The sequence below is a fragment of the Athene cunicularia genome, assembly GCF_003259725.1.
Source record: "Athene cunicularia isolate RWA chromosome 7 unlocalized genomic scaffold, athCun1 chr7_part1, whole genome shotgun sequence".
Taxonomy (NCBI): Eukaryota; Metazoa; Chordata; class Aves; order Strigiformes; family Strigidae; genus Athene; species Athene cunicularia.
In genome coordinates, this window is record NW_020799107.1 from 27,276,642 (window position 1) to 27,304,152 (window position 27,511).

Below are 27,511 nucleotides of genomic sequence, written 5' to 3' on the forward strand. Positions count from 1 at the left end.
ACAAAAATAATCAACTGTTGGACTAAAAAAGATCAACTTGGCTACTCTTCTGTGACCCCTTGAGCACTATCAGATGCTTGATTGAATCATTTGCACACACTATTTATCCTGTTCTTAATTATTCTGTTGGAGCTGGAAGAATAAATACAAATCACTTTCCCTTGAATATTCATTCAAAAGCCCTTGGGATCCAGCGCTGATCCATGTTAATATGAACACCCAGCTTGTCTACAGCACTGCTCACCTGCAGATCTCAGGGTGCTTTTCAAAGACAAACAACCCTAAAGTTATGGATGGAGAGATTGAAGAGGGGACCTCGACAGCCAGAGCTAGACACAGGAACACAGGCTCCTTCACCAAAGCCCCGCTCTTTTCATCCAAGCCCTGTTTCCATGATCCAAAGCTAGTGCTTGAACACCGATGCAGTCTATAGTTTACCCAGTAATGATGGAGGCAGCCCTGGCTGTCATCACCTCCTTTACTGGGGCTGCAGCCTCCTCCGTGCCAGGTTGGGGATGGTCACAGCAGCGATACCTGCCTGTGCCACTGCTCATAATACACTTCCCGTTGAGGAAGCAAGGGCTTGGGGAGCAGACACCAACTGTGAAACAGAGAGTATCAGGGCATTAATGACTGTAGTCTTAGATGCTTCATAGATTAGCCAACTCAAACTGCAAATTCTGGAGAAGATATTCAATACTTCCCTTTGAAAAAAAACCCATGTCCTAGTCAAAAATGTTCCTCTTGCTGTGTATATGACTCACACGAGCACAAAGTATGTCACACGCATGTGCAAGGGCAGACCGTAGGCAGGACTGTGAACTTGTTGGTGACAAGGCGCTAAAAGATGAGCTTACACACCACTTGTACCTATTTTGTGGCTGCTGCCCAGCACTGCAGCAGAGGCAGGAAGGATGAACTTTGTGGTTAAAGCACAAAGCACGAGAGACAAACCCATATGTGTATTTCTGATGGCACCATGATAACCTGTGGCATCACGCAGGCCCTGCAGACCAGACAGTCCCCAGCTGACCTCCACGTTTGGACAGACCATTTGATGCAATCTCTGTACCTTGACTAGCCTGTCACAGCTACCTCAGCATCAGTGAGATTTGGTGCCTCAGATCTAAGCAGTCAGAAATGAGTGGGCTTATTTTAAAACATTGGCTTTCACTTCAGTTCACTGGGTGTCCTTCAGTTTGTTTTGTACAGTGGGGACCAAGGCAGCTTATTGTCTTGTGGCAGTGAATGCCCATGTACAAAGCACCATGTCCAAGGCAGCAGAAAGATCTTTTGCATTCTGGTAAATGGCAAAACTCAGTATTTAAAGGAAAGAGTAACCAGGCCTAAGTGTGAATCAATTGATAAAAAGGATACACTACCTTAATTTTTCCATTAAAAAAATCCATTCCCGTACAGTAATTTTTTTTTTCCTGAAGCCATAGCTGTAATTAAAGCAAATCAGCCTGAAAACTAACCTTTAAATACTTAATTATTGGATAGAATATATACTATTGCTAGTATTTCACAGAGGTTAATGCAATTAGTATACACAGTATCCTACAGCGGCATGAGGGCCAGGCTCCTGAGCTTCAAACACACAATTAATTTCCATTCATATAAAACTTCAGTCAATGTATTCACTTGAGAAGATAAGGAGCCTAGAGTGGTAATAAAGAACTGTTAACAACACACTCAGCAAGACTACAGTACGTGGCCTATCAGGAGAAACAACAGGCCCTTGAGTAGGAGATTAGTTAGTGACATGGGGAGAAAATGACCATGAGTGATAATAACAGTTCCAACACAAATACTAAGTGCTGGCCAACCGCCTTTTCTCATAAATAGGACAGATATTGATTAATATCGATGGATATTGTCAATCAATTGACAAATACAAAATGTTCCTATGCTTACCTGGAAGGCCAGCCAGTTTTATTTTCTTAAAATTCTCAAATTTCATCAGTGTTCATCAAAATGCTCACCTTTTTCCAGCAGTTCAGATGGACTGCTAAACCCTTAGCTTAAAAATGCCAACATGGAGACCTTACCCTCAAACCCTTGAGTTCTTATCCTCAAACCCTGCTGACAACAGACTTGACATACATACATACATAACCCTTTGAAGACCCTTAAAGTCGGACCTAGGTGTTCCTGGCCCCCTCATCCCTGGCCGCACCACTGATGAGTGCCATTAGACATGTTACCTGTTGCCGGAGATGATATCCTCAGCCTGGCCGTGCTACTTGACAGAGGAGTGGTGGTTGGTTTGGTAGCAGCCAAAGTAGTTGCAATGCTCACAGCGGTCTTGCTGGTTGGAGGGGCTTCAGAAGGACTCATAACAGGGATGTTTTCCTCAGTGACTCTACCAGGCCTTGCAGTGGTGGGGTCCACAGCTTCTGTGCTTTCATCAGTGGTATATACGTGCTTAGTGGCAGTGGGCGTTTGAGGTCTGTGGGCTTTCATGGTGCTAGCATCACCTGGGGTTGGCTGATGACTGGCCGGTGTTGTTAGCACCGGAGGTTTCACTGTGGTCAGTGCCACCGCTGGGACAATGATGCTGTGGTTTGTTGCACTTGGTAAGGGACTAAGGGGTGCATCTGTCAGCCCAGCCCTTGGGGCATCGCTGGCTGTGGTGAGCAGTGGTGTTGCCCTCCCAAAGCTGCCCCCCTGGGTGGTGTCAGCTCTCGGTGAGGTGGCCTCTGTTACTGTTGTGGGAGCGGACATGGATATGATGTGTCCACCAAGCTGCTCCATGGGCACTGTAGGGAGAGGAGACCCAGTGGAGGTGAAAGTGGTGTTGTTTTGGGGCTGCTGCGTGACATTGTGCTTGTTTGTCCCTCTGGCTGAGCTCCCAGCCACGGCAGCTGTGGAAGACACCTGCCTGACCACAGTCGTAGTTACAGAGGTGCTTGCTTGATCACTGTCATTGGACTGCGAGATGGATGGTGGTGATGAAAACAGAGGCAATAAAGATGCTAATGAAAAAGATGGGGAAAGCAATGAGGAAGTGGGCAAGGAGGACGACAAAGCCTGCATAGAGGGTGAAGATGCCATCACAGACGATGAGAGTGGCTCAGATGATTCTGATGATGTAAACAGATAAGTTGGTGGTGGTGTTGAAGACAGCGAGTGATGCAGTGATGGCAGTGAGGAAGAGGCTGGAAATGCTGATGAAGAGAGAGATGATCTTCCAGTGGTCAACAAATCAGAGTCAGTGTTGAAGAGAGTTGTATTTTGCACACTGGCTGCAGAAGCAGAAGTCAACAGTTTAGAAGAGTGTACCAACAATGGCTCTGTAGATGGTTCAACAAAACTGCCATCACTGGATACGTTGCTCCTCCTGTCCTGTGCTAGGGAAGATTTTGATGAATCAGAAGGGCTGGAAATTTCAGAAAAAAAGGTGGAACTTTCTGAGGAGTCAGCAGATGTGCTGCTATTTGAGATAGACAGGAGGGTCCTTTCTCCTCCTCTGGTATACGTAGTTGAAATATATGTGCCGTCCGTGTGAGAAACTGAGGTCCTTTTCTCAGCATTGATACTACTGCTTGGCTGATGACTACTTGAAAAGCCTGGAGTAAAAGGACAAAATATATTAGAAAGAGAGTAATACGAAAGTATTTTGATGTCATTTTAAAATCACTTGCTAAATACATAAAATGTTTTTGACTGTGAACTGGCCCAGAGCACCATCAAATGAGGAGTTTTCTGTGCTCCTTAATTGATTCTAAAATGGTGAATTCAGACAGACATAAGGCTCCCTTGAAACATGTAGTTTCTAAAACACTGTTCTTCCAGTGTTGCTTTTCCGATGTGATTGAGCACTTATCGTTCCATGATATTTTGTGGCAAGCTAAGCAGGAAAACCCATCTGTTCTCTTTATCACTCATAATTTATAAAAACTCATATCCTCTCCCTCTTATCCTCCATTCCCAACTAAAGAATATCCATCTTCTTCAGTTGATTTGTTTTTAGACACAGTGAACTTCATGCCTCTGCAGGATAAAATTATTACATTATGTTAATTTGCAGCTTATCATGAACTCATTGACTGAAAACTTTGCAGTCAGGAAATCCTAAATGACTAGCACATCAGTCTGCAAAAAATTCAGATAATTTAGTATCAAAGGCGCAGTCAATCTTATAATATGAATTTCAGGATGTACAGCTAAGTTCAGCAATCTCTCAATAAAAAATAGGATATTGAAAATTTGGTTTAATTCTAAAATTGACTTAGGTCATCAGTAAATACTTCTGAAAGCATCACCCAAAATAAATCAGATAGGATGCAAAAAAATAATGTGGCCATTAAAACAGAAGAATTTTCCTGCTCGGGTTCATGGCGTCACTTGTGGAACAATTCCCCAGCTAGGTGGGGTTTGGCTTTGAGTCCATTGATGAAAACATCCCCCTGAGTGAACCCACAGGTAGCACTAATGAATGAGAACTTTGTATACAACATAGATAAAAGCAGGACAATGTGATCTTTCCCCCTCCACACCCAGATGTACACTGGGAGTCACTAACTTACTTGTGAGATCGTTTTGGAAAGAAGAGTAAGTGGGTATCTTGGAAGAATGTGTGAAGAGTGTCTCTGTCACAAAGCCCGTGAAGCCCCCGCTGCTGGTGGAGGTGTTGGCCGTCCCGCTCTGCTCCGCGGGCTGCGCCGGCCCTGCAGAGCTGGCAGTTTCAGCATAGGAAGCAGAGCTCCTCGTGCCACCGGTCAGCGTGCCATCCGTCACCGAGTGCAGTGTCCTCTCTCCGCTGCCAGCAGATGTGGATGAACCGTACGCAGGATCAGTGATGGGGCCGGACATTCTTTCCTCAGTGCTCGAGCTGCTTAGGGAGTGATGGCTGCTGCCTGCAGCGGGAATAGGATCAAAAAGCAGGCATCTTATTTTATCATTTCAGAGCAGAAAGTACTTGTGAGTTCTACAATAATTCTGTCTGGAAATGCAGATTAATAAAATTGCACAGATAAACACAGATTAAATACAGATTAAGTAGGTCTCACATACTTATCACCTTAAATGTGGTTTTAACACACAAAGCCTATTCCAAAGGAACAGGACTATCCAAATACAGAGGGACAATCAGTACCTTTTAGAGTCATAATGGCATATTTATGTTATTTATAGTTATCACCTCAACCCAGGCAGGTAGTAGATGTATCCTACAGCGAGAAGTTACACACGTCATTTCTGACACTTTTTTGTTAAGCATCAACAGCTGCAGATATACTACATCAAGGAACAGAAACACCACTGCTTACAAATCCTGCCCATGACACTCGCAACAGCTCTGACACGAATTAGTGGTCATATCAACCTCACAGAAGAGAGAAAGGGAGAGGCGGTGGGTTTTTTCCTAATTCAAACACCATCCCAGAGTTCAGAAAAACTCACTGGAAGGTTCAGCGGCGGCTGAGAAGTAGGTGGAGACCCTGGATGAAAGGGTGACCTTGGGCTCTGGGTACCCTGTTCGGCTGGACGAGACATGTGCTGCCCCAGGCCATGCCGTGGAGGATAGAAAGGGGCCAGTGCGGGGCTCCCCAGCTGTGTCTGGGTGAGACGTGGGGCTTTCTGCCACTGTGCTCCACATGCCAGGGTTAGCTGCAGCCTGAGATGTCCCCTCCTCATGGCTGGAGAGTGTGGATGAGACGTACATGGTCTCAGTAGGAGTACCAGAAATTCTTACTCTCTCTGGAACTGCAAAGCAGAGATAAATAAATAAATAAATAAATAAATGCATACATACATACTTACATACATACTTACATACATATTTTGTATATTAATAATACCTTTGAGGCCTCTACAGAGACTAGAATCTGAATATTTCAATCCTCACAGCAGAAGTGGCACTTGGTGACCAACATCACTTATTTGCTATGCAGGGTTCCCAGGAAATCTGTACTTTTCCCCTTTACACAAGAAAAATAGATTGGGGTGCGTGGCATTTCTGAAGGAGAATGGTAGCAGGGAGGTAGGACCTGGTCTTGAATGTCCTGCAGAAAATTCCCTTGGGCAGGCTAGTGGGTTTCAAACTCTGGTGGGACCCAGGCAGCAGAGCTGAGGCTCAAACACATGAAAACTGGGATATAAGGAATGGCGAAAGGTCTACAGATCCCTTGCCACATCTGGTGCCAGGCTCCCAAGGTTTGAGGGCTGAGGTCAAGGCTCCACAGCAGCCTTCACCTGTGGCCCAGAAGAGCTGCCTGGCTGTCTAATCCCTGCCATGAGAAGCACTGCTCCAAGTGCTGTGAGGTGAATAACACACCAACCATGCAGTGCTCAGAGGCCCTCACTATAAACCGGGCTTACCAAAAAGGCAAATCTAGTTTAAAGTTATAAAAGGAAGAGTAGGAGCTCGGGAAGGGGGTGAGGAGGAGGGATGTCCTCCATGGCAAAACAGGAAACCACAAGACCCACCTGAAGCACTTGGTGAAGGCAAAGGCACTGAAATGCTGGGAGAAAATGCAGGCAGTGGCTTCGTTAGAAGCTCACCAAGTCGAGCACCACCCTGTGAAACATTGATCTGCCTCCCAGGCTCTGTTGCTGATGAGGACGGCAGAAGGGCCACGTCCAGGGAGCTGGAGTGGGGTGGAATGGGAGCAGAGCTGGATGCCGTGCGGGCGTCTGACACGGGGACTGTGCTCCTCTCCCCACCACTGGTGGCTATCACTGAGCTGGGCGTACTAGTGAGAGGAGCATCGGGAAGGTGTCCTCCTGTAGCCACGGTCCCTTCTGCTGAGAAAGGGCAAAGCAAAGTGGATTTTTACACCCTAAGCTATAAACAAGTGGACGTGCTCCCTTCCATCACCACCCCTAGGCTGAATGCACAGATAAAACATAGCAGAAGATCCAAACCTGGAGAAAAGGCTAACTATGAAGATACAACCTTTTCCTGTGCAAGGAGATGCTACTCACAGGAGGACACCCCGAAGAGGGCACTAGGAACAAGGTGTGGGAGCACTGTTGGGTTTGCTTCTCTCTGGTGCTGCTCCTGGTGCCACAGTCCAGCCGTGGGCACCACACACCCGCATTGGTACCGCAGCGGTGAGCGAGGTGGGGTACAGCGGTGCCTAACTCCCTGATACTCGAAATAAAGCACAGCAGGGTCATTTGGGATCAGTAAATGCTGCATCTGCATACCAGAGAGGGAGTCTGGAATGACCGGTGTTGCCTCCTGCTTGTATAAACACTGCCAACGGGGCAGTCTTGAAATTGTGCTGTCTCAGAAAACACACAAAATCTCAGGGCCAGAGTGTTCTTGCAGTAAAGCTGTTTTTGTCTGGTGACTAAATGCAAAAATCAGCTAATGAATTTTTCTCTGGAAGTTGAAATTTTCCTCCGTTAATACCCAATGCCATTGTCCAGGACCTTCTCGCATGGCCTCACTCCTCCATACAGAGTGGGTCTTTGAGGTCTACAGGAAGAAGCCCGACAGGGTTGGTCAGAGCTCACCTGGGGAAGCATGTTCCAAAGCAGATGGCGACCCTATGAGCAAGGGGTCTGTGGACAACATGGTGGCACCTCTGCCACCACCACCCTGGGCTCTCAAAGAGGACCAGGTATGGTCTGAAGAGCTGATGGTTTCGGTACCAGTGGTGAAAATCTCTGTTGTTTGGGTCAGTCTGGTGCTGGCTGGCAGAGACCTTAACGTCCTCCCTCCACCCTTAGTGGCTGTTGTGGAAATGGAGGTACTGGTGGTTGGGAAATCAGTTCTTCTTGGTGTTGACAGGATGCTGAATGACACATGGCTGCTTCCAGGAGCTACGATATGATACAGATAAAATTTACATTTTTACACAAGTGAAACTATAAATAACAGCGAGCTTTCTTCCAGTTACAGCCAGAGGCAGCAAGTACATGCACAATTCGAAAATATGAGATGTCAATCCAGAGAAAATAGGAAATTTCCCAAGACATGAATCCTTCCTACAGAAATTTGTCTTCTAAAAAGCATGGGTTTATGCTGAGAAAAGTGCTATTATATAAAAACTGTTGAACTACTAAAGCTGTGCACTTGATTTCACCATTATGTGCCTGAGTGCACTCCATGCTGCTAGAACAAACAAATACCCTAACAACCCAGAAAAGCCTGGAAATCAGACAAGGCATAACACTGAGCAGTGTGAAGGTCTTAGAGACGTCTGAAGAAATGGGATCAGGGGGATCAGACCCCTGCAACATTGCAGCAGGGTCTAGAAGCAAACAGCAACATGAAGGACCTCAGAGACCACATTCAAAGTTGCCTTAAATTTGTTGAGCTGGTTCAATTTCTGGGAAGCAGCATGGTCCAAGGGGTAGGACAGAGGGCAGGAACTGAAATCTTGTCCCTGGGACTGCAGGCACGTGATCTAATCCTTGCTTGATTAGTTCTCTTGCCTATAAAATGGAGATAGCAACTGGAGATAGTAAAAAAAGAATTTTGATTTGAAATTATTTTTCTTGGCATGAGGAAACTTTCCACACATGTGCCCTTTCTGTAAAAAACCCAAACCACATTTTTTGGTCAAGTAAGAGCTGAAATATTTCAGACACAAAAATCACACTGCATCCTTCCAAATAATATATTCTGCATAGCAGAACAGAGTCTGGCAAGTGTAAGATACAGTAACAGTCCTCCTTTTAATTACAAGAAAAATGTTATTTCATTTCTAACTTGAGCTCACCTGGGGAAGGACCTTCTGAAGGAGAATGAGAGCGTGTTAGCGAAGGGTCTGCCACCCGCTCGGTGAAATCCGTGATCTCTCTGGGCCCATGAACTCCAGAGGTGTCTCTCACAAAAGACGCAGACGAGGATCGGATAGTGCCCAGGGTCGCGTACATGGCACTGCTGGATGTGGAGACTTCTGCTGCCCATCGGCTGCTGCCTGTGGCAGATCTGGGGGGTCTCCCGCCACTGCCAGTGGCCGTGGCTGAAATGAAAGCATTGGTGGGAGAGGAAGCAAGGGTTTTTTTCTCTGTTGCTGAGTTGCTAACTGATTGGTGGCTGCTTCTGACACCTAAGAAACAATAAAACCAGGTTTGATTTATGTATATAGAGCTATACTTTTGAGGGATTGTGTGTAGAGCGTATGTTTCTATACTGTTCATTGAGAAATTGAATAGACCAAGTTCTCAAGCTGGAAAAGGTGCTGCTCTGGGAAGAGGCGAATCCTGTACATTCAAGTACATGTGGCTTATAAAAAAGCCACGAAAATCTCAACTTAAACCCTTGTTTTTTACCGGCAGGCTGTGCACAATACCCAATTTATGCATTTCAGCTGCCTTCCAGCTTGTTTAAATCAGGCATATACACTTCTAACTTTAAACCAAATCTAGAAGCTAAGCTAAAACAGGCCTGGTTTAGGTTGTCCAGTGACAGACCAGTGAGCCAAGCTGCTGTCTCAGTGCTAGGCTGATGGTACAGCTGAGCTCCCCACAGCACCAGGCACCCAGAGCCACACAGGTCAGGACACAGCCTCACCTATAAGATGTTCAGAAATACCCCTGTGCCCCAGCCTGGCATTCAACCATTAAACCCAGCCCTCTTTAGCAGACGTGCTGTCCTGGGGCTCTCCCAAACTGCAGCGCTGGGGATGCCGATATTTCACTAGCTCACCAGGAGCAGGAGCTGCACTACAAGTCACAGGCTTAATTGTGAATTAATGGTGAATGGTGGGGCAGAGCTCACTTGGGACCACTACAAGAGCACGGGGCAAGTTAGCACTGTCGTGGGCTGCAGGGACTCCCAAAACACCATCTCTCTTACAGAGCAGCCTGTATAGTGGACACAGCAACAGGTGACAGCTGCAAACCCCCAGTAAAAGTGTCTCTGGCAGGAAAAAAATCCATGCATGTATTTCTGACCAATGGCTGCTTTTCTCAGCATGGAAGTTTCATTAGCAATGAGGACATTGATGTTTTTCACTTTTTCACCCAGAAGCTGAGATCCACTCCCATCCTTCCCACCATGCCCACTGCCAGCCCAATGCAACCAGTAATAAAAATATCCATGTATCCAATAGCGACTGATGGCCATATCTAAAGAAAAACAGCACAGGGATGTGAAATCCATCCAGCTTCAAAGCAGCCAACTATCAGACTACAAATTTACCTCTGAATGTACTTTCAGAAGCAGAGAGGGAGCTTGTGAGCAAAGGCTCCCCAGGAGGCGCTGGGAGATCAGTGGCTTCCTGTGAGCCATTAGGATGGTGTGTTCCAGGCCCCAAGGAGGAGAAGGTCCCCCTCAAAGAGCTGGTGGGGTCAATGCTGGTGGCAGAACCCCTTGCCACCATGGCTGTGTGGCCGTTTGCAGGGGATCCCGGTGACCACTCTGCCACACTGGGCATGTCAGCATTGTGGGCATCCGAGTGCAGCGTTGCCTCTTCTGCAGCTGGGATGCTCTTGGGTTCATCACTGCTGCTGCTAAAGGCTAAAAAAAAGGCAAAAAGAAATATAAAACTGCATATACATAAATTAAAACAGCTGGATAGGTTTCATCCTATCAGTAGATGTAGACATCGTACGTGTGAATATTCAGTAAGGAAATATTTAATACTGGGAAATCATTAAGACAGGGGAAAAAATGTTCTCTATATAGGAACTCCTGAAATTATTGCTTGCAAAATTCAACTGAAAGTTTTCAAGGAAAATCTATCCCCCTCTTCCAACAAGAATAATATTTATCCATACTTTCATTTCTGTGAAATGTTTTTAAATGTACAGAATGTGCCAAATACAATATTATTCCTCCTTTCTTTAAAATAAAAAGGATGTGTTTTGTTTATAAAGAGTCTTTAAATAATGTTCTGAGTTATACAGCTAGCTATCAAACTCACTTGTGGAAGCGCTTTCCGAAGCAGACGGCGAGTCCATAAGCAATAGTTCTGTGGCACCTCTGCCACCACCACGCTGTGCTCCCAAAGACATCCCAGGGGTCCAGGTCTGGTCTGAGGAGCTGATGATTTTGGTACCAGAGGTAGAAATCTCTGCTGCATCAGCCAACCTGGTGCTGGCTGGCAGAGATCTTAACGTCCTCCCCGAACCCTTGGTGACTGTTGTGGAAACGGAGGTGCTGGTGGTGGGTAAATCTGAAACTCTCCTCTCCGTGGCCGAGATGTTGGATGGCTGGTAGCTGCTTCCAATGGCTACAGCATGATAAAAAACCCCTGGATTTATACGTATGAAATTATAAACAGATGGATCCATTTTCTTCCCAGATGCTTACAGCGCACATATGGATATTAAGCATAGGAAGTTTTCAATCTGGACAAAGTGCTCTTTTGGAAAGGCATGAATCCCCTCGCCGCAGGAAGACCTTGCACAAAACCCAGGGCTCACTGCCAGGACAACACGGCTTTGCAAGAGCCAGGGCAGCTCAGCCAGCAGGAAAACTCATGGGACAAGGACTGCAGAGACTTGCCCTTAAATCCCACCTTTGCTCTAAGACTGCTGGAAATCAGCCTGGGTTCTCTTAGTATTTTTCTGTAGCTTGAATATGGCATCAAACGGCAAAGGGGGGAAACCTGAGTGTGGCCATGTTCCCATATGAGCCTGCAGCTCCCTACACAACCCAGGGCTTAACGGGACACAGGGGAAAATGCTTAAGTAAGACTAAAACAGGGTAAACCAACAAATTGTAGACTGACCTAGCTTATCCATGGCAGTCCTTTCCGAAGCCAGGCGAGGAGGAGCGAGCTGGCGCTCTGTAGAGGGCTCGGGGAAATGTCCCTGTGCTGCGGCCACCGAGGAGGAAGCCGAGGCCAGGGGCTGAGCCATGGAGCTGGGCACTGCCCTTTGGATACTGGACCCTGGGTTTTCTGCAGCCCTGATGCTGCTCTCAGCAGCTGTGACAGAGGGAATGGATGTGTCATTGTGAGAACCCTGGAGATGTGTTTGCTCCTGGCAAGTCTCAGGCACAGGATAAGGACTTGGCAACACCAAGGTTTTCAATAAGTTCACATGGAGTGGGGCGAAGTCTCTGTTTTTGAGAGCTCCAGAAATAGCTGCTTGCAAAGCAAGCGAGGGGAAGCTGCAGAGCCCAGGGATCTCAGGTTTGATGTCCTGTACAGGTTGTTGAAGCACAGGCATCTCACTCTGTCTAGCCAAGAACAAACCCACCTGGCCTGGCTGTGAGCATGGGTACCAACCTCACCCCCCACTACAGCACCATTCGGGTGGGACACACCGCTCAGCTCGGGCTGGGACCTTGCCTTTGTTCTGCAGCTGGCCCTGAACCAGCTGAGATATGTTGAAGCTGCACATGCCCACCCTGCAGAAAACACAGTGATAAGGCCCAAAGACCTTTGGGTTTTTTTTTTAAGTGGAAAATGCTGGGGGATTTTGGACCAAATTATTTTTTCCATTGCTTTTCCCTGCTTTCAGCAGGGCATTTCAGCTAAATTATAACAGAGTGCATGCAAAATACAGCATCTTCTCCATTTCAAGAAAGCAAAAGCTATATAAAGGATTTTAAGGCTATAAAATAAATCCATGGGCCAGCAAAGCTCACCTCCAAAAGTGCTGTCTGTAGCAGGCAATGCTGTGAGCGAAGAGCTTGTGGAGTCCTCCATGACATCCCTGGGGTGTAGCATGATGTGGTTTGCACCACTCTGGGTACTGGAAGCTCGGGGAGAGGACTGGGGCTGTCCCAGAGAGCCAGGGAGGGGGATACTGGGGAGGGGTCGCAGCGTCGCCCTGCTGCTCCCCGAGGTGCTGGGTGAAGTGGCTGCAGTGCCTGTGGGAGGGCTGCCAGGCTGCTCCGTGCCCACCCAGTCACTCACTGGTTGAGAGGGACCACCGGTGCCTGCAAGGCAATGGGGGAAAGCAAATGAGAGCACAGAGATGGGCTGAGCTGCCCATCCAGAACCTTCTGCTGTCACCTCCCCCCACAGCCCACAGTCCCCTTGCCCGTATTCTGCCTACAGCAACTTTGTCTTTGGGAGCTGCACTGAGTAATTCATAATTTTTAAGGCCAGGAGAAGCCACACGGATCCTTCTCTCCACGCTTGTGCATGAAGCAAGCCAGAAAAGTGCCCTGAGCACACGGTGAGGATTGAGGGCCAGATCCAGGACACAAAGCTCTAGCAATGCAGGGGAGCCAGGCTTAACCGACGCCTGGTTTCTCCAGGGAACAGCAGCCACCTTGTTCCCAGGCTGAACTGGGATGGCTCACCCGGGTGACGAGTCTCTGCAGATGAAGGCAGCACCACCATTCTTGTCACATTGTCAAGTCCTGCCACATCCCAGGCCCTGTGGCGCCCGTCCAGCACCCTCTCAGCCAAATCGGTGCTGCTGGCTGCCAAAACTGGTGGTGTCCTCTCGGTAGCTGCAGGGGTGCTGGGAGAAGCAAGAGCCCTCTTGCCTCTCTCCCGGCTGCCCACAGCATGGTGATGGCTTCCAGCGGCTGGAAAACAATGCAGAGAAGGTCATGTTCTCCCTGGACAGGTTAATTTGTCTCAGCTGGGGTGGCAGAGCATCACCCAGAGCGGTACCCAGCCCTACTATATACAATAGGTAGGGTCACAGCTGTATTCTGTGTTTCCTCTAACACAGACCACACGGCAAGAGGGACTGTTGGGAACAGAGGGATTCTGTCACCAAAAAATATCGGTATTTCAAAATTTGTCTTCATTTGTGTATGGCAAAAGAAACCCAGATTTTTAAAAAAAACATTAAAAACGCAGAAGGCAGTAAGGAGCTTACACCAGGACAGCCATCAGCTGGCAGCCTGGGCATGCCAGCTCCACAGTCTAGTCCTGAAACAGGAAAAAAAAAAAAATGAGGAATTAAAAAATGAAAGAAAACATCTATGCTCATATCTCAACAAGACACTTATTTCATCCAGGGATATAAAGAAAAAACTGAGGTGGAGACAGGGCACTCAGCACAGCCTTGTCCTGCTGGTGTGGGAAACAGGCTTTGATTTAGTGCATGTTTAAAATGTACATTGGTTTACTCATGACCACAGTCCCACCAAACGTTGTGAAGATTATGAACAAGCCCAATGGTAAATGTTCACCTGCAAAATTTTCACATGAGGACCTCAGCTACAAATCATGACACAGCTGGTCAGGTATTTTTTGCTTGGGCACTTATAATCTAGGTTGGATTCACGATGGGGTTCAGCTCCTCCTGGGAGGAGGCGTGGGGATGCCTGAGGTCTCCGCTCTAGGCACAGCCTTGGATAGGCAGGACTCTCTGAGGTGCTGCTGGGTGGTGAATAATGATGGCAGCAGCTCCTGAGAATCACCTTCATTGTAATGTTTTTTAAAAAATCAGCTTTTCTGGGAATGGATTTATTCCAAAAATCTGACTTTCTAGCAGCACAGAGGGAATACTTCCTAATCCATCAGCTACGCTTGGTCCATGGGCTGGGTACAGCAAACAGGGACTCTTGCATCGATAAAACTCACCAGGAGGAAGGCTGCAGGCGGGCAGGTGGGTTGCTGTTCCAGCAGATGGGCTGTCTGGGGCTCCTGCTCCTGGTGGGGTGACATCTCCACCACTGGCAGGGGGACCAACATGCCCTGTGACCCTTCTTGCTGCCAGTACCACACCATGATTGACAGGCAGCAATGCCCTCTCCCTGCTCCTGGCCAGCATTGTCACCAGCTCTACACTGTCCACGAGAGACCCAGAAGTCCTTATCTCTTTTTCCGAACTTCTTCTCGCCTGATGGCTGCTTTCAATGACTGAAAGGAAAAACAAGAAAAAAATCCCCTCAGCACTGGATGTGCAGGCTCGGCTCGTTGCAGTAACACTGAGGCCAAGCTCTGATCTCATTTACACTAGAGAAAATTGTGCATAATCAAAACACAGACACAAAATTTATTTTTGGATTCACACCAGTGGAAATTAGATTAGTCTGTGGGGCCAAGTGCTGAAACCCACCGTTGAGCACAAGATTAATTCAATTCAGCACCCTCATGTTTTTTTTGTGTTAGGAGAAATAAGTCTTTAAAGCAGCAAAAGGAAAGTCTTAAGCAAATAATCGATGGAGATATGCACAGTGTGGAGTCCACAGGAGGAGTGTGTAGGTCTCCAGAGCTGATGGCCAGCTGGAGCTCAGCACAGCCCATGTGCCCTATTCCTGAAGGTGTGATGGGAGGCAGGAGGGCCCCCAGCTCTTCCACTCTCCCCACTCAGCTGGTGCTTGCTGGACACCTGACCTCAAATCCCACCACGTCCAGAGAGCTGGCATGAAGCTGGCTGAGAACCGCAGAGCAAACAGGAGGGTTGACATAACCCATCCAGCCACCACGAGGCACCAAGACAGAAGAGATCAATGAATGATGTGGATTACACTGGCCATCCAGGTGCTGAAGCACCCCAAGGTGATGGACATTTTGGCATATCTGACGTTAATGTCTACCAGAACATGAGAAACAAGAAGGAGAATTTTACGCATTTGCAGGTCCACTTTCTGTAAGCAAATGTGGCCCAAACCCCATCCTAAATGTGTTTGCATCTGCTCTCTTGCTCCTGCTGGAAGGCTGCTCCAAACTCCCACCTCTCCCATCATCCAGAACAATTTTCTCATTTCATTAGAAAATGAATAAACACATTCATGGAATAAATGTTGTTTCCCCAGCTAGCATTACCCTTTATAGCTTAGCTAGCTCTTCCCCTCTCTCCACAGGGTCACCACAGTGCCGATGTGTAACTGCAGCAATTTCATCCCCTCTTTGCACAAGTTTCTTCTGCATTTCGACCATCTGCTGTATCTTATGGACCCAAAAATTACTTCTCCCAGGGACGTCAACAGGCATTACATGCTTTACAGGATTTCCAACAGCACACAGATGTCTGTGTGCATCTTTAGAATATAAACATGTTCCAAACTGGGCCCTAAGCAAGGACTGAAGATGATATTCAGTGGTTGACTTCTCAGCTCAATCGTGAACACTGACCACCGGCAGCAGCAGCAGGACTTGGTGCAGTGGCTGCAGCTTCAGCCTTGGGTCTGCCATCCAGCCTGATACCGCCTGGATCAGAGCATCCAGTGACAGCTGCTGTGAGTGGTTTCAGTGAGATTTGCTGGGGAAATTGGGGTTTCCAACCCACAGTACCAGCCAGGGCTGCAGGAGGATTTCCCTGCATATCGGTCATGTGAAAACCAGCAGCAACTGTCCCTGCCCTACGTTACAGCACCGAGGCTTGTCTGGCACTGCAGCCTCAGATGCTCTTCAAAGCCCACAAGTCAAAGTGAGTCCTAATCACAGCTGTGTCATCTGAAATGGCAAGATCCCAGTTTTGTCCATCTTCTTTATAACAAAAACGCAATCTCTGGGCTGGAATAGCTCATTGCACTCTCCACTCACTCAGTGGGCAGAATGGGAGCCTGTCTAAGGAAACTGCAGTTTAGGGTGACAGGGCCTGAAAAGTCTCAAGAAACTGAGACAAGTCATATATTTTAGGAGGGGAACTCTCCTCGCTTTGCAGCTCGGAGATCCACCAGGCTACGGGACAGACATGTCCTGCCTGTCACACACATGGCATCTCAAAACAGGGCTGTGGATGATATACAGACAGCAGCTAAAGTCACTGCTCAGTCTCTGCCCAAAAGCTCTGATGTTGAAGGTTAAGCCCTGCACATCTGTCCTTGGCCTCCAAGCACTTTAACAAAGCTGTGCCTCAGAGAAACACCCGTGGGACATCTACTCCTTGTCTTGCGTGTGTACTTTGGGGTTGCTGTACCTACCATGCCAGTGGTGGCAATTTCAGGAGTGGTCTCCTCCATCCATCTGCAACAGCTTCAGTGGGAACTCACCAAGAAAAAAAACAGCAATGTAGGTAGGATAGTCTGCATTTCATCCTGGGAGTCTGAGCACCACGAGGCCCAAGGGGACAAGAGCCCCTCGGGTGCCTCTACTGACAGCCCCAGCCATGGCTGCGATGCCCTCCTCGCTGAGCAGGCGCTGACGTCTGGAGCCCGCTGTGAGCCACCTCCTGTCCCATGTAACAGGCTGCTTGTTGTCACCATTTGGACGAGGGGATGCAAAGTTGCAGGGGACGCTTGCTACGCTCATTTGCAAGCCAATACCCAGCCTGTAATTGTAGCCCACAAGTCCATTTATAGCAGCCCCAATGCTGAAAAATTTGGGTGTGCTGGAGGGCGGCACACTGAATTTCTCTCTGTTCCCCTCTCACTAAAAGCTTTCAGCTGTGCAACCCATGTTTACTGTGCCCCAGCAGCCAGCTTTGCAGCACAGAAAAAAGGCAGAGCAGCAGATGCTTAAAGAAACCCTTAGGGGATGAGTATAGACAGAGGGAAATTTGCTTTCTCAGGTTGCCAAGTCATTTGTCAACAAGGGCTCCAACCAGGCATGCTAAAATATATAGCAGGCACTGCACAAGCATTTAATTGCCACTTCTTAAAAATAACCCTGGAAATGCCAGCAAACAGTACCTTCAGCTAAGACCCTTGATCGAAAGCAACTAGTTCAAAGGTAAAATGCTGCTGGCTGCTTGTCTGGTTGTTGTTCGCCCTGCAAATCCACCTTGGAGTTTTCTCTATCCTCTTTTGGCTCTGCAGAGCTGCTGGGAACAAACTAATGCAAACCCCTTCCCCTTAACATGGGCGTCAGCTAACCTAGCTTTGAGTGCAGTCAGGGAATAGACAGGCTGAATAAGAAGGTATTATTTACACAGGCTTTTTAGAGTCATCCGGCATTTTTAACTCTGCCCTGCATGGTATGCCAGGTTCTGGTGCAGGGGGAAAGCTTTGTGCCAGTATGGGCTCAGCTCTCCACTTCGGTGCTTGCACAGTGCAAGCCATGCTGGAAAATCCAACCCACAGCATGTAGTAAGGAAACCCCAGAAAATCAGGCTGTTCAACAAACTAAACATGAAATCTCAGTTCATCACACAGCCATCAAGCCTGACAGAAGTGCAAGACAACTGCAATCTCCTCTTTGACTTGTCTGCAGAAATTAGCCTTCAGAGATGACCATCCACTGGAGTGGATGGACCAGATGCAAACTTCTTCCAAAAAAATACATGCAGGACCATCTGGCCTCCCCTAATGCTTAAAGTAGAGCAGCCCCTTTAGCTCAGGTACTGATTTGTCACTAACACTTTTGTCACATCCTAAACTGCCAACTGCCTTCTGTGGTTTAACTCCATGCAACCACAGCAGTCAAGAGAAATATTTGACTTCCAGCACAAAACTGTCCTGCCACCCGCTGGACTGGTGTTTTCCTTACCAGTTAAAACTAGCAGTGATGCTCACCAGACAGGTCGAGGCTCGGAGTTACTTTTTCTTCACAACCATAACAAGTCCGCAGCTTGCTGGGAGCTGAATTATAATGCAGCCAGAACAAACAGATCAAGTTCCAGCTGATTTCTTGAGGCTTTGGGTTTGCCCCTGGCAGCTCGGCTGGATGTCTACCTTGTGAGCCTCCTGAAAAATCCCTTTTGGACCAGCAATTTTCTGTCTCCATCCCTGGATGCAGCACAGGCATTGCCCTGGCCAAGAGGTGACTGCTGCCAGGACAAAGTCACGGTGATGCTCAAGGCTCAACCATGGGGCAGTACAACACAGAAAAGCACAATACTGCAACTTTTCAGCAGTGGCTGTGATCACTCACAGACATTTTAGGGCAGGGAGTGAGGAGGGATGTATCCTGCTAACACCAGGGGAGCAGGAGGATCCCTACAGACAGCATTTGGCAGGAGCATCGCAGCCAGCCAAAGCGCACCACGAGCTATCCCAGCCCTGCCGCTTTCCTGCAGAAGGGATTTTTCTCCTCAAAGGGCAGAAAAATATTCCCTCAAGCAGGGAAAGCAAATTTAATCTGTGTTTGCACACAAGGAAAGCCAAGAGCAGTTGTTCAGCTGCCCAAAGCAGCCCTTCACCCCTCAGCAGTCCCTCCTCGGGAGGGTGGCAATTCCCTAGGGACCATTCCCGGTACAGCCGCCCATGCAGCGGCTGTTTTGCCAGGGTTACGGCCACCCCAGGAGCATCCCACGTTGAGCTGAGCACGCGTGAAGCCGAAGCAGGCTCCTCCCGAGGACAGGCAGCTATAATTATAAAGTCCACATCTGTTAACGTTGCATAATCTTAACATCTGAGGTTGCAAGGGAGGGGAAAAAAAAAAAAAACCCTCATCTCAACTTAGAAAGCTCCTTGCCGATTGTAGGAAAAGGTTAGGAAGAAAGGCAGGCTGCGAGGGAGGAGAAGCGGGGAGCAAAGCCGGAGCTGCCGGCCCCGCAGCGGGTGGCACGGGTGGCTGCCGGTCCCCGCCGGGGCCGGGGCCAGGCTCTGTGCTGTGTTTTGAACGGCTGCTGCGGATGTCGGGATCATGGGTGGAGGCCGGTTAGGAGCCAAGTGAGTTTGTGCGAACAAAAGCTACAGCCCTAAATCTGGACCGTCCAGGGCTCTCTGGGATTTTTGATTTCCTTCCTTGTTCTTGCCCTGAAAGAAGCAGTACGAGGCGGGGAGGGGGGGAACGGGGGGGGCTGAAATGGAGCTTAGAAAAAAATCTTCATACTTGAGACGGGTTAGTTGAGCGTAAACATGCTGATAATATTGCTTGGGGAAGGTCCCTTATGTGCACTAAGCACGGGAAGAATGCGAGAGGTTTTTAAACACATACAGTCAACTCTTTTTTGCTAATTCTTTCAATATTAATAAAAAGAATTATTCAGCTGGATGAAGGTGGCAAGAGAGGGTGGATGGGGAAGAGAAGAGGTGCAGGAGTCCTGCCAGCACCTCCCACCCTGCTGCAGGGATCAGTTTGGATGGGGTATCCTATAGATGCATCCCCTGGCAGCATCTTGTTCTGGTCCTCATCCTCCTCGTCCCCTCCCTACCGGGTCCCAGGCAGAGCAGGAGAGCATTTTACAGGACTTTAAATAATTTAAACCATAGTACAAAGGATTTATCCACTACCAAAGGTGGCTGGAGCTTCAATATGTCAGCTTGAGAAAGGTGATGGGGTCTTAATGCCAACAGCAGACCCTGCAAGCTCTGAGCGCCAAGGTCCAGGTGGTTAACACCTACCTGGCCACCACAGGTGATAGGTGCCCACAGGGCTGGGGACATCGGCATCATCCTCAGACCCTCCTATGCCAGGCCATGGCACTTTGCTTGCAGTGCTGCTTTACGACACAAAACATACTGCACTTCCACACCACCTCCCCTCTGGGACTTGTAAAATCATGGAGGGTGCTAAAGGCTTTTTGCTTCCTACCCTTTTTTTCATGATCCCAGAGTCTGATGCTTGGAGATGCCATAAGAAAACAAAAGGATCCCATTACTGCTTTTAAGAGCAGTATCCTAAAGCAGAGAAACAGGTACTCCAAAACAAAGAGCACACAGAAACCTGCGGTCGTTTCCAAAAGCATGGGATGCATGCCTACGGCCTGCCTGCAACCAGGGATAAAACCTGCACAGTGCAGGGACAGGATATTGTCCTGCTTATCCAGTGGTTTCCAGCCTCTTAATTTTGGTGTCCTAAACTTTTCCCTGAGGAGGTGCAGGCTCCCGGATCACTAGCTCAAGCCTATGAAATCCTGAGCTTCTTACTCATCTTTCTTGGACGGTTTGGGTTTAATCCAGGCATCCCTGGGACCGTGTGGACCCATGCTGCCTGAAAACCACCAGCCCAGGGCTCAGAGCAGCACCTTAAACCTCTTTTCATGAGCTTTTGTTTTTAAATGGCTTTTGGAAACTGAATTAAAAATCAAACAAACAAACAACAAAAACCCACCTGCTTTATTGTCAAGTCTTTGGTAAACACATTCAAATAAAAGTCCACCTCCAATAGGGATAAGCTGTCTCATGACTACCCATACTCCTAAAAAAAAACATAACGGTGCCAACGCTCCAGTAAAATCCCAATTCAGCCAGCCAGCAAAGAGGGGACTGAGCCTCCAGCCCCAGAGAGGCCCCACAGGGCCCTGGGACCCATGTCCCTGCTGCCTTTCCTGAGCAGAAAGCCCGAATTACCTGTATTTGTTTGCTTGCTGGCTCATTTATTTTCAACCTCAGTAGTGTCTTAGTCCGTCTCCTGTGTCCTGTCCCCTGTTCCCATTCCCATCCTGTCCTGTGTCATCCCCATGTCCCGTCTTGTCCCATCCCACCCCCAGTGTTAATGTGGGAAAAGCTCCTGTAGTCCCAGGGTGTGAGAAGGCAGCTCTGCCCCAGCATCAGCTGATAGGGCCCAGGAGCACTTCCCAAAGGGATTTCTTTCTCACTGTTTCCAGTAGACATTAATAAAAATAAGTGAAAAATCTCCACAGAATGCACAGTCCTCTGAGCATTCACCCCTTCTCTCCATCCCCTCTCCCGCCACCCTGCGATGCTGAAATATCTCCAAGCACCTTTCCTGCCCTGCAGATCCCACATTCCAAATCTCAGCACCACCTAAATTCACTCCTAAAACCCTCCTGGCTTTTCTGTAATGTCCTGCAGAAATGTTACAGAAAATAGCACCCACGCAGTGCTTCTCCTTCCCCTTTCCAGGGTTTTTAAAAGTCCCCTGGAAGGTTGGCTCAGTGGGAAGGCAGTTCTACCCTTGCAGGCACTCAGAAAGTCTAAGCAAGAGCTGTGCAGGGACCCAGCCCGGTGTCACTTTAACTTCTGCTCCCATCTGAGGGCAATGCTGCTGGAGACTGTCAGACGGCTCGGGGAGGAAGTCTCCTGGCAAGGCTCCACCAAAGTGGAGTTGCTAGGTCACTGGAACAATAAAAAGGCAAGAAAAAACATCCTGGCTGCAAAAAAGAAAAGGGAAAAAAAAAAGGGAAAAAAGCCATGGCAGTGTGTACAGTGCTGGTTAAGTGGAAAGAAACAAGGCTGGATGGAGAGAGCAGGACGATGCCGCTGCTGGCTTTTGTAAGCATGCAACTTAATTCCTAACAAGGACCTTTCTCCAGTGCTCTCACATGAAAAATTCCAGAAACCTGGAATTTCTCTGTAAGGTTAGCAATTGGTAAATCTCACATGGGGCAGTGCTTCCAGGGAAGCTAGCCCACTGCTGCTCTGGAGAGATTAACTACCCTTTGCATGTTAACCAGGGCATCACAATCCATTGCATGACTTTCTCGCACCATTACATGTCCCCAGCAGCTGACTGTTCATTTAAACGGGTAAGAAAACTGCCTCCAAGTGAGTCTGGATTTCGGCAATAAAGGGGCAAGCAGCCCCACAAGGTTCAGAGCGCTGCGCAGCCCAGGGGCTCAGGCTCCTCCATAAGAAAGGTGCTAGCAGCTTAGAAACTGCAGAATGAAATTTTGCTTTCTGAAAACTTTAATTTCAAGGCCAGAAGGGAGCATTAGCTCATTCCGTCTGACCTCATGTATAACTAAAGTCATTCTGTGTAGCTTATTTACTCCCAATATAACCTCAGTGACTTGTATTTGACTTAAATGGATCTTGCAGGGAAAAAAATCAAACTATTGATTATTTGGGATTGTGCTTAAAACCACAAGAACTATGGGCTGAAGCACAGATTTTTCTGCACAAAACCTCAACGTGTAGCAAAAAAGCAATGCCCAGCAGTGTGAAGCATACGTGCAGCAGGAGCCATCCACCCCAGGAGCCGAGGACTCCAGCCCTTTGCAGACCCAGGTGAAAACAAGGTGGTATTGTCATGTCAGACTCTGGAAACAAAGCCACAGGTCCCTGCTCCAAAGTGGTGTGAGCCCAGGAGCTGCTTCTCACAGCCAGGAGGGCACAATAAATACCAGGAAGATGGAGGAAAGAGTAGGAAAAGGGTTACTACTGTGCTGAGAGGTCACATCGGGAGCAGCCGGGGGCTGCCCTGGGTCCCTGAGGGCCAAGCAATGCTGCCCATCGCTGCAGGATGGGCTTTAGTCCAGGTGTCTTGACCAGAACCTGCTCTAGCAATGCACTTAAGAAGAGCTCCCCAGAGAACTATTCTCCATGCTTAAACTAAGCACACACCAAAGAGCTTTACTGGCTGGCGGCCACACCAGGCGTGATGACCAACCTGGGAACTGAGCAACTTTCTCAAGGACATGGTGGGGACAAGAGGAATGAAGGGCCCTCTCGGATGCAGGAAGATCACAAAGCCACCAAGGGGTGGATGCAGTCTGGTGACACACAGACACAAAGCTCACTGGGTTCTTACCTCCATGTAGAGTAGCAAAATCCAACCCCATCCCAGGGGAAAACTAACAGCAGCCCAAGCCTTACACCCAGTTCTCACCTCCTAGCTGAAGGTGGGATGCAGGGCATGGTGTCATAGCAGTAGGAACCATGGGTACTCCCATGGCTCTTCTAGCAAGGGATGATGAGACTTGGGAGGGGATGGAGAAAAAAGCAAACAGGCAAAAACTAAAGCAGCTTAAAGAGAAATTAATCCCCAGAAGAGATAAGGGCCCGCACCTCCCTTCCCCCATCTGCTGTGAAAGGATGATGATCTAAATCGCATTTCCTAGATGACACCGCACCGATCTGCTGCCGGAAGCAACTGTGGCAGGGCTCAGGATGGTGCCGGACCTCCTTCTTCCAGGGGATGAGCCAGGTCCTTCCCCACTGGCACCCACCGGCCGGTCACCACTGCCACCACAGAGGAGCAGCGTGCCCTGGGCCAGCTGGAGCAGGCATCCCTCCTGCTGCCCTGCGCTGCTCTCCCACTGCCCTGCGCTGCTCTCCCACTGCCTCTGCAGTCACATGTTTCCTTTCTGAGAACCAGGAGGGAAGGGGTTTACCATTTCCAGTGCCTTTCCGCATATGTTTCAGGAGGTTGAAAACAAGACACCTCCTCTTTCAGCGTCATGCAGGTCTCTGCTCTGCAGCAGGCAGCCCCACAGCCGAGCCCTGTGGCCAGCAGTGGAAATGGGTGATGAAAGGGCAGGACTAGGCTGTCACTGAGGACTCACAGGAGTCAGGGTCAGGTCACAGCCTACATTGGTGCATACGGGCACTCTGTGCTGAGCAAGGCAGTGCAGAGGATGAAGAGGCCAGAAATCTACATCCAAACCCCATCTGTCCACACACCGACTCACATTACCCATATAGAGCCAACCTCACACCAACTGCCTTGGCACACTCGTGCCATCAAGTAACCATCAACTGTCAATCTTAACCTAACATGTGACATGGCTTACCCAGCACCATACGATCTCCAGGCATACCAGCAATTTGCAGGACAGGATTATGGGGATCTCTGTCTGCATGGTATGGACTGTTCTCGGAAGCCATGAAACTGCTAGTACTCCCATTCCCCTCCTGGTCCTCATTTGGCTTTCCTCATGCATCGGATTCACTCCATGTCCCTCAGAAGAGACCATCTTCATGATTATTCTACACTCTCTGATCAAGTTTCCCTCCTAAGAAACATCTTTTCAAAGGGCTTTTATCTGCAAGGTTGGCTGCCAGTCTAATACTGCAGCCCCATTCTATATTTGCTGAAAGAGCTGATAATGTCCAAAAAAGAATTAACATTTAGATGTTAGTCCTGTAACTGAATCCGAATCAAACAATGATGACTGTTCAAATGCCTAAAGCTACTCAGGGGTATTTTCCTTTGAGCTCTTCCAAGCCTGTACCAGGGGTAAGGAGCTTTCTAAAGATGCCTTTGTGAGCACCAGCTACTGAAACCCTTCCCCTTGTCCCTCCAGACACAGATACAATTATGCACAGCTCCAGCACAAAGATAAAGGCTGAATTACAAGAGCAGTATTATGCTCCACAATCAGGGTCCTTGATTCCAATTGACAAGGAAAGCAAATCATGCGCGGTTGGTTTGCTGATGTTTCCACTCCTAGAAATTCATTCCCATCACAGGGGGAGACATCAGTTCAATACACAGAATTACCTTTTGCGTTATTTCCCCAGATTGCTAAATTACCTTAACTTGTCAGCTCATGAGATCTTACAAGTTATGCAGGGTCAAACCTGGCCACCACTCGTATGGGATATCTTTCTTTGTAGAAGGTTTAACTATCAGCTGCTACAGTTTCCCTGATAAGAAAGTGTTCTCTTACCTATAATGGCACAGATGCAGGGGGACAACTGTTCAGAGAAGCTGTGAAGCCTTTCTCATGAGTAAACTTTTTTTAAAACCTGTTTTTAAATGTGTTAGATAAACATCTGGGGTGATCCTGCAAGGGGAGATGTCTTGGGATCCCTTGGGAGATACCTTGAGATCCCTTCCAGACCTGCCTTTTGCTTTTATAGAGTGGTCTAAAAACCAAACCAAACCAAAAATCCCTCAGATATCCAACCGCCAATCTCCACCCCTCAATTTACACATACTCCTCCCTGCAAGACAGGTCCTGCTGCCCTGGGTGGGCTGCTGTGCCCTGCTGCTAGGCTATCACAGAACGTATCTTTCCATTAATATATTGAAGCCTAATCTTCAACTTTGTGTGATTCATCCTCCCTTCAGTGAAGCTGAACAGAGCGTGATGTTTCACACCGGTCCTCGGGGCTTAAGAGATTTTCCACAAGAGGAAGGGTGTTAACACCAGCGTCCTAACAAGTGGTGACGTGGATAATTGTACTCTATAGATTCAAATTCCTCTTGTCACTCCAGATGCAAAAGTGCCTTTTAGCATGCTCTTCAAGAAAAAAACAGCCTTCCTTTGCTACTGGCAAACCAAAGGAGCCTGCCCATCAGTCCAAAACTCCTGAATAGGTTTCTTCCAGGATCTAGAGATTCCTGAGGGAATCTTAGGGTGGTTCTGGTAGAAGAAATGACAACGATGTCTGTCTAGTTATAGAGGCAAGAGGTCAGACTGATTCCTGTAATGGCCTTTAAAACCTCTGCCAATCCAGCATGCTGAAAAATGCTGAGAAAAACACCCCGAACGTGTGTGTGCAACACACTGTCCCCTGGGAGATGCAGCCTGGGCTGCATCCCTGGGACAACCATTAACCCTGCCAAGTTAACCTTTCATGCACAGTTTACATGCCTTTCTATCAGACCACTTAAAATTCCTCCTCACTCCTTTCCCAGCTGATTTCATCCCAGAGTTAAACTAGCTCAGGGTTAAAAAAAAGGGTATTTTCTCCCAAACTTCAGCTGCAAGATCCTTGTTGCCATCTAACCACTGTGCAAAAGGTCCCTTAAACATCTCTGTGTTTGCCTTGGTGAAAGAACTGCAAAGGTCACGGCATTTCCAGAAGATTTTTTGCAAGCACTGACTGGTAAGCCCAAGATGGGGTGCTCACGCAGATGGGCAAAGGGAAGGACCTGCAGTATTTAGTCACACTGCAAGTGACACGGTCAACCTCAAACAGCTTAAACTGGCCAGACCACAGTCGAGATGCTGCAAAAGTCGTTTTAAAAGTCCTCCTAGCTTCACATCCTTGCAAAGAATGAAAAGGCAGATGGAGCTTGCTTCTCCCAGCGGAGAGAGTCAATCTGCCAAGGCCAAAGCACTTGCACCAGGTATTCAGACAGCTGGACAGAAAACAACTGGGGTTTCACCCAGTTTTCCTGCTGCACTGCCCTGCACTTCTTTGCACACCCTCTCTTTTCCTAGCAAAGCAAGATGATTCAGATGGGTTGCATTTCTCCTGCAGATACACCGGCAGAGCCCTGCCAAGCAGGAGTGTCTGAAACAGCCCCTCCGTCTGGACTCAGAAGCCTCCAGAGTTCAGCTCTGAGCTAGCGGTGTTTTTAAATACAGCCAGCCTGGACTCGTTTTCAAGGGTTTTTTATCTACCACCTCGACAGCCAGAAGCTCTTTTTCTTCCCCTCTAAGTGATTCTCCTGTAATGACAACTCCAGGGTTCGGGGTTTTAAGGAAAGACAGCCAAAGCTTAGGAAGCTCTCAACACAGATCCTGACTTCTGGCAGCAGCGCTCCCTCACCCACAGCCGAGATGCTGACTGCAGCTTCGGAGATGCTTAAGTAACCAACTGCAAAACTATTTAACAAATAACTGCAAGTCAAGGGCACAGTGGATGCAGAAGCCTCCTCAAGAGCCCTGCCTGAGCAGAGGACAGGCAATGTGAAATACCTTCATCCGAAGCCGTGGGAGGGACTGAGGGCAGCAGCACAGGAGAGGCAACAGCTTGAAGGATACTTCATATAAGCGCCCTGCTTATAGGAAATAGGTTGAGGTTTGCATTTCAGGCACTTTTCAAATGATATTTTTATATTTCATGTATTTTATACTGCTTTCTGAAGACATGAAGCTCCTGAGACAGCTTTGTCTGTCCTCCTACATTGAAACAAATTAGCCTGGAAGCAGAGATCTCCAAGACAGCAAGTTCCTACAAGTTTTATGAAGACCACCACTTTGCTAGAGAAGAGTCTGGCTTGGGGAGCTGCTGCACCCAGATAAAGGAGGGTCTCTGTGGCTTGGTCCATGCCCTGGCCGTGGGACCTGTACGCACTCAGCACCCACAGAGCCCAAAATAAACCACAGCACACATTACCACCTCCCACCCCATGGTGAGCAAACGAGAGCAAACCACAGGTGCTGCTATGGAGTAACTATCACATGTCCCTCCCTTGCATGGGTTTGCCCAAACACCGACAGTTCTAAAAATGAGCCTCTTTCTCCCTTGGTTTTACACAATCAGAATTTTGACCCC

General features: G+C 48.2%; 1 protein-coding gene across 4 annotated transcripts in view; it reads right to left on the reverse strand.

Annotated features, from left to right (window-relative positions):
- Positions 1-23,229, reverse strand: part of HEG1 (heart development protein with EGF like domains 1) — a 44,985-nt gene extending 21,756 nt beyond the window's left edge. The window contains exons 1-13 of one of the 4 annotated variants that reach the window (XR_003398768.1): positions 23,088-23,229; positions 14,406-14,684; positions 13,166-13,396; positions 12,503-12,796; positions 11,640-11,837; positions 10,830-11,138; positions 10,106-10,423; positions 8,679-9,011; positions 7,468-7,776; positions 6,433-6,750; positions 5,410-5,703; positions 4,533-4,871; positions 2,208-3,572 (exon numbers count right to left, since the gene is read on the reverse strand). Coding sequence is in view for 3 of the 4 variants with exons in the window: in XM_026852158.1 (XP_026707959.1) it covers positions 2,208-3,572; positions 4,533-4,871; positions 5,410-5,703; positions 6,433-6,750; positions 7,468-7,776; positions 8,679-9,011; positions 10,106-10,423; positions 10,830-11,138; positions 11,640-11,837; positions 12,503-12,796; positions 13,166-13,396; positions 14,406-14,684; positions 23,088-23,118 (4,618 nt within the window). In the remaining variant the exon portion in view is untranslated. Of the gene's footprint in view, positions 1-2,207; positions 3,573-4,532; positions 4,872-5,406; positions 5,704-6,432; positions 6,751-7,467; positions 7,777-8,678; positions 9,012-10,105; positions 10,424-10,829; positions 11,139-11,639; positions 11,838-12,502; positions 12,797-13,165; positions 13,397-14,405; positions 14,685-23,087 lie in introns of all 4 variants that reach the window. The other 3 variants (XM_026852159.1, XM_026852158.1, XM_026852160.1) reach the window with 3 other exon arrangements.
- Between the last annotated feature and the right edge of the window lie 4,282 nt (positions 23,230-27,511).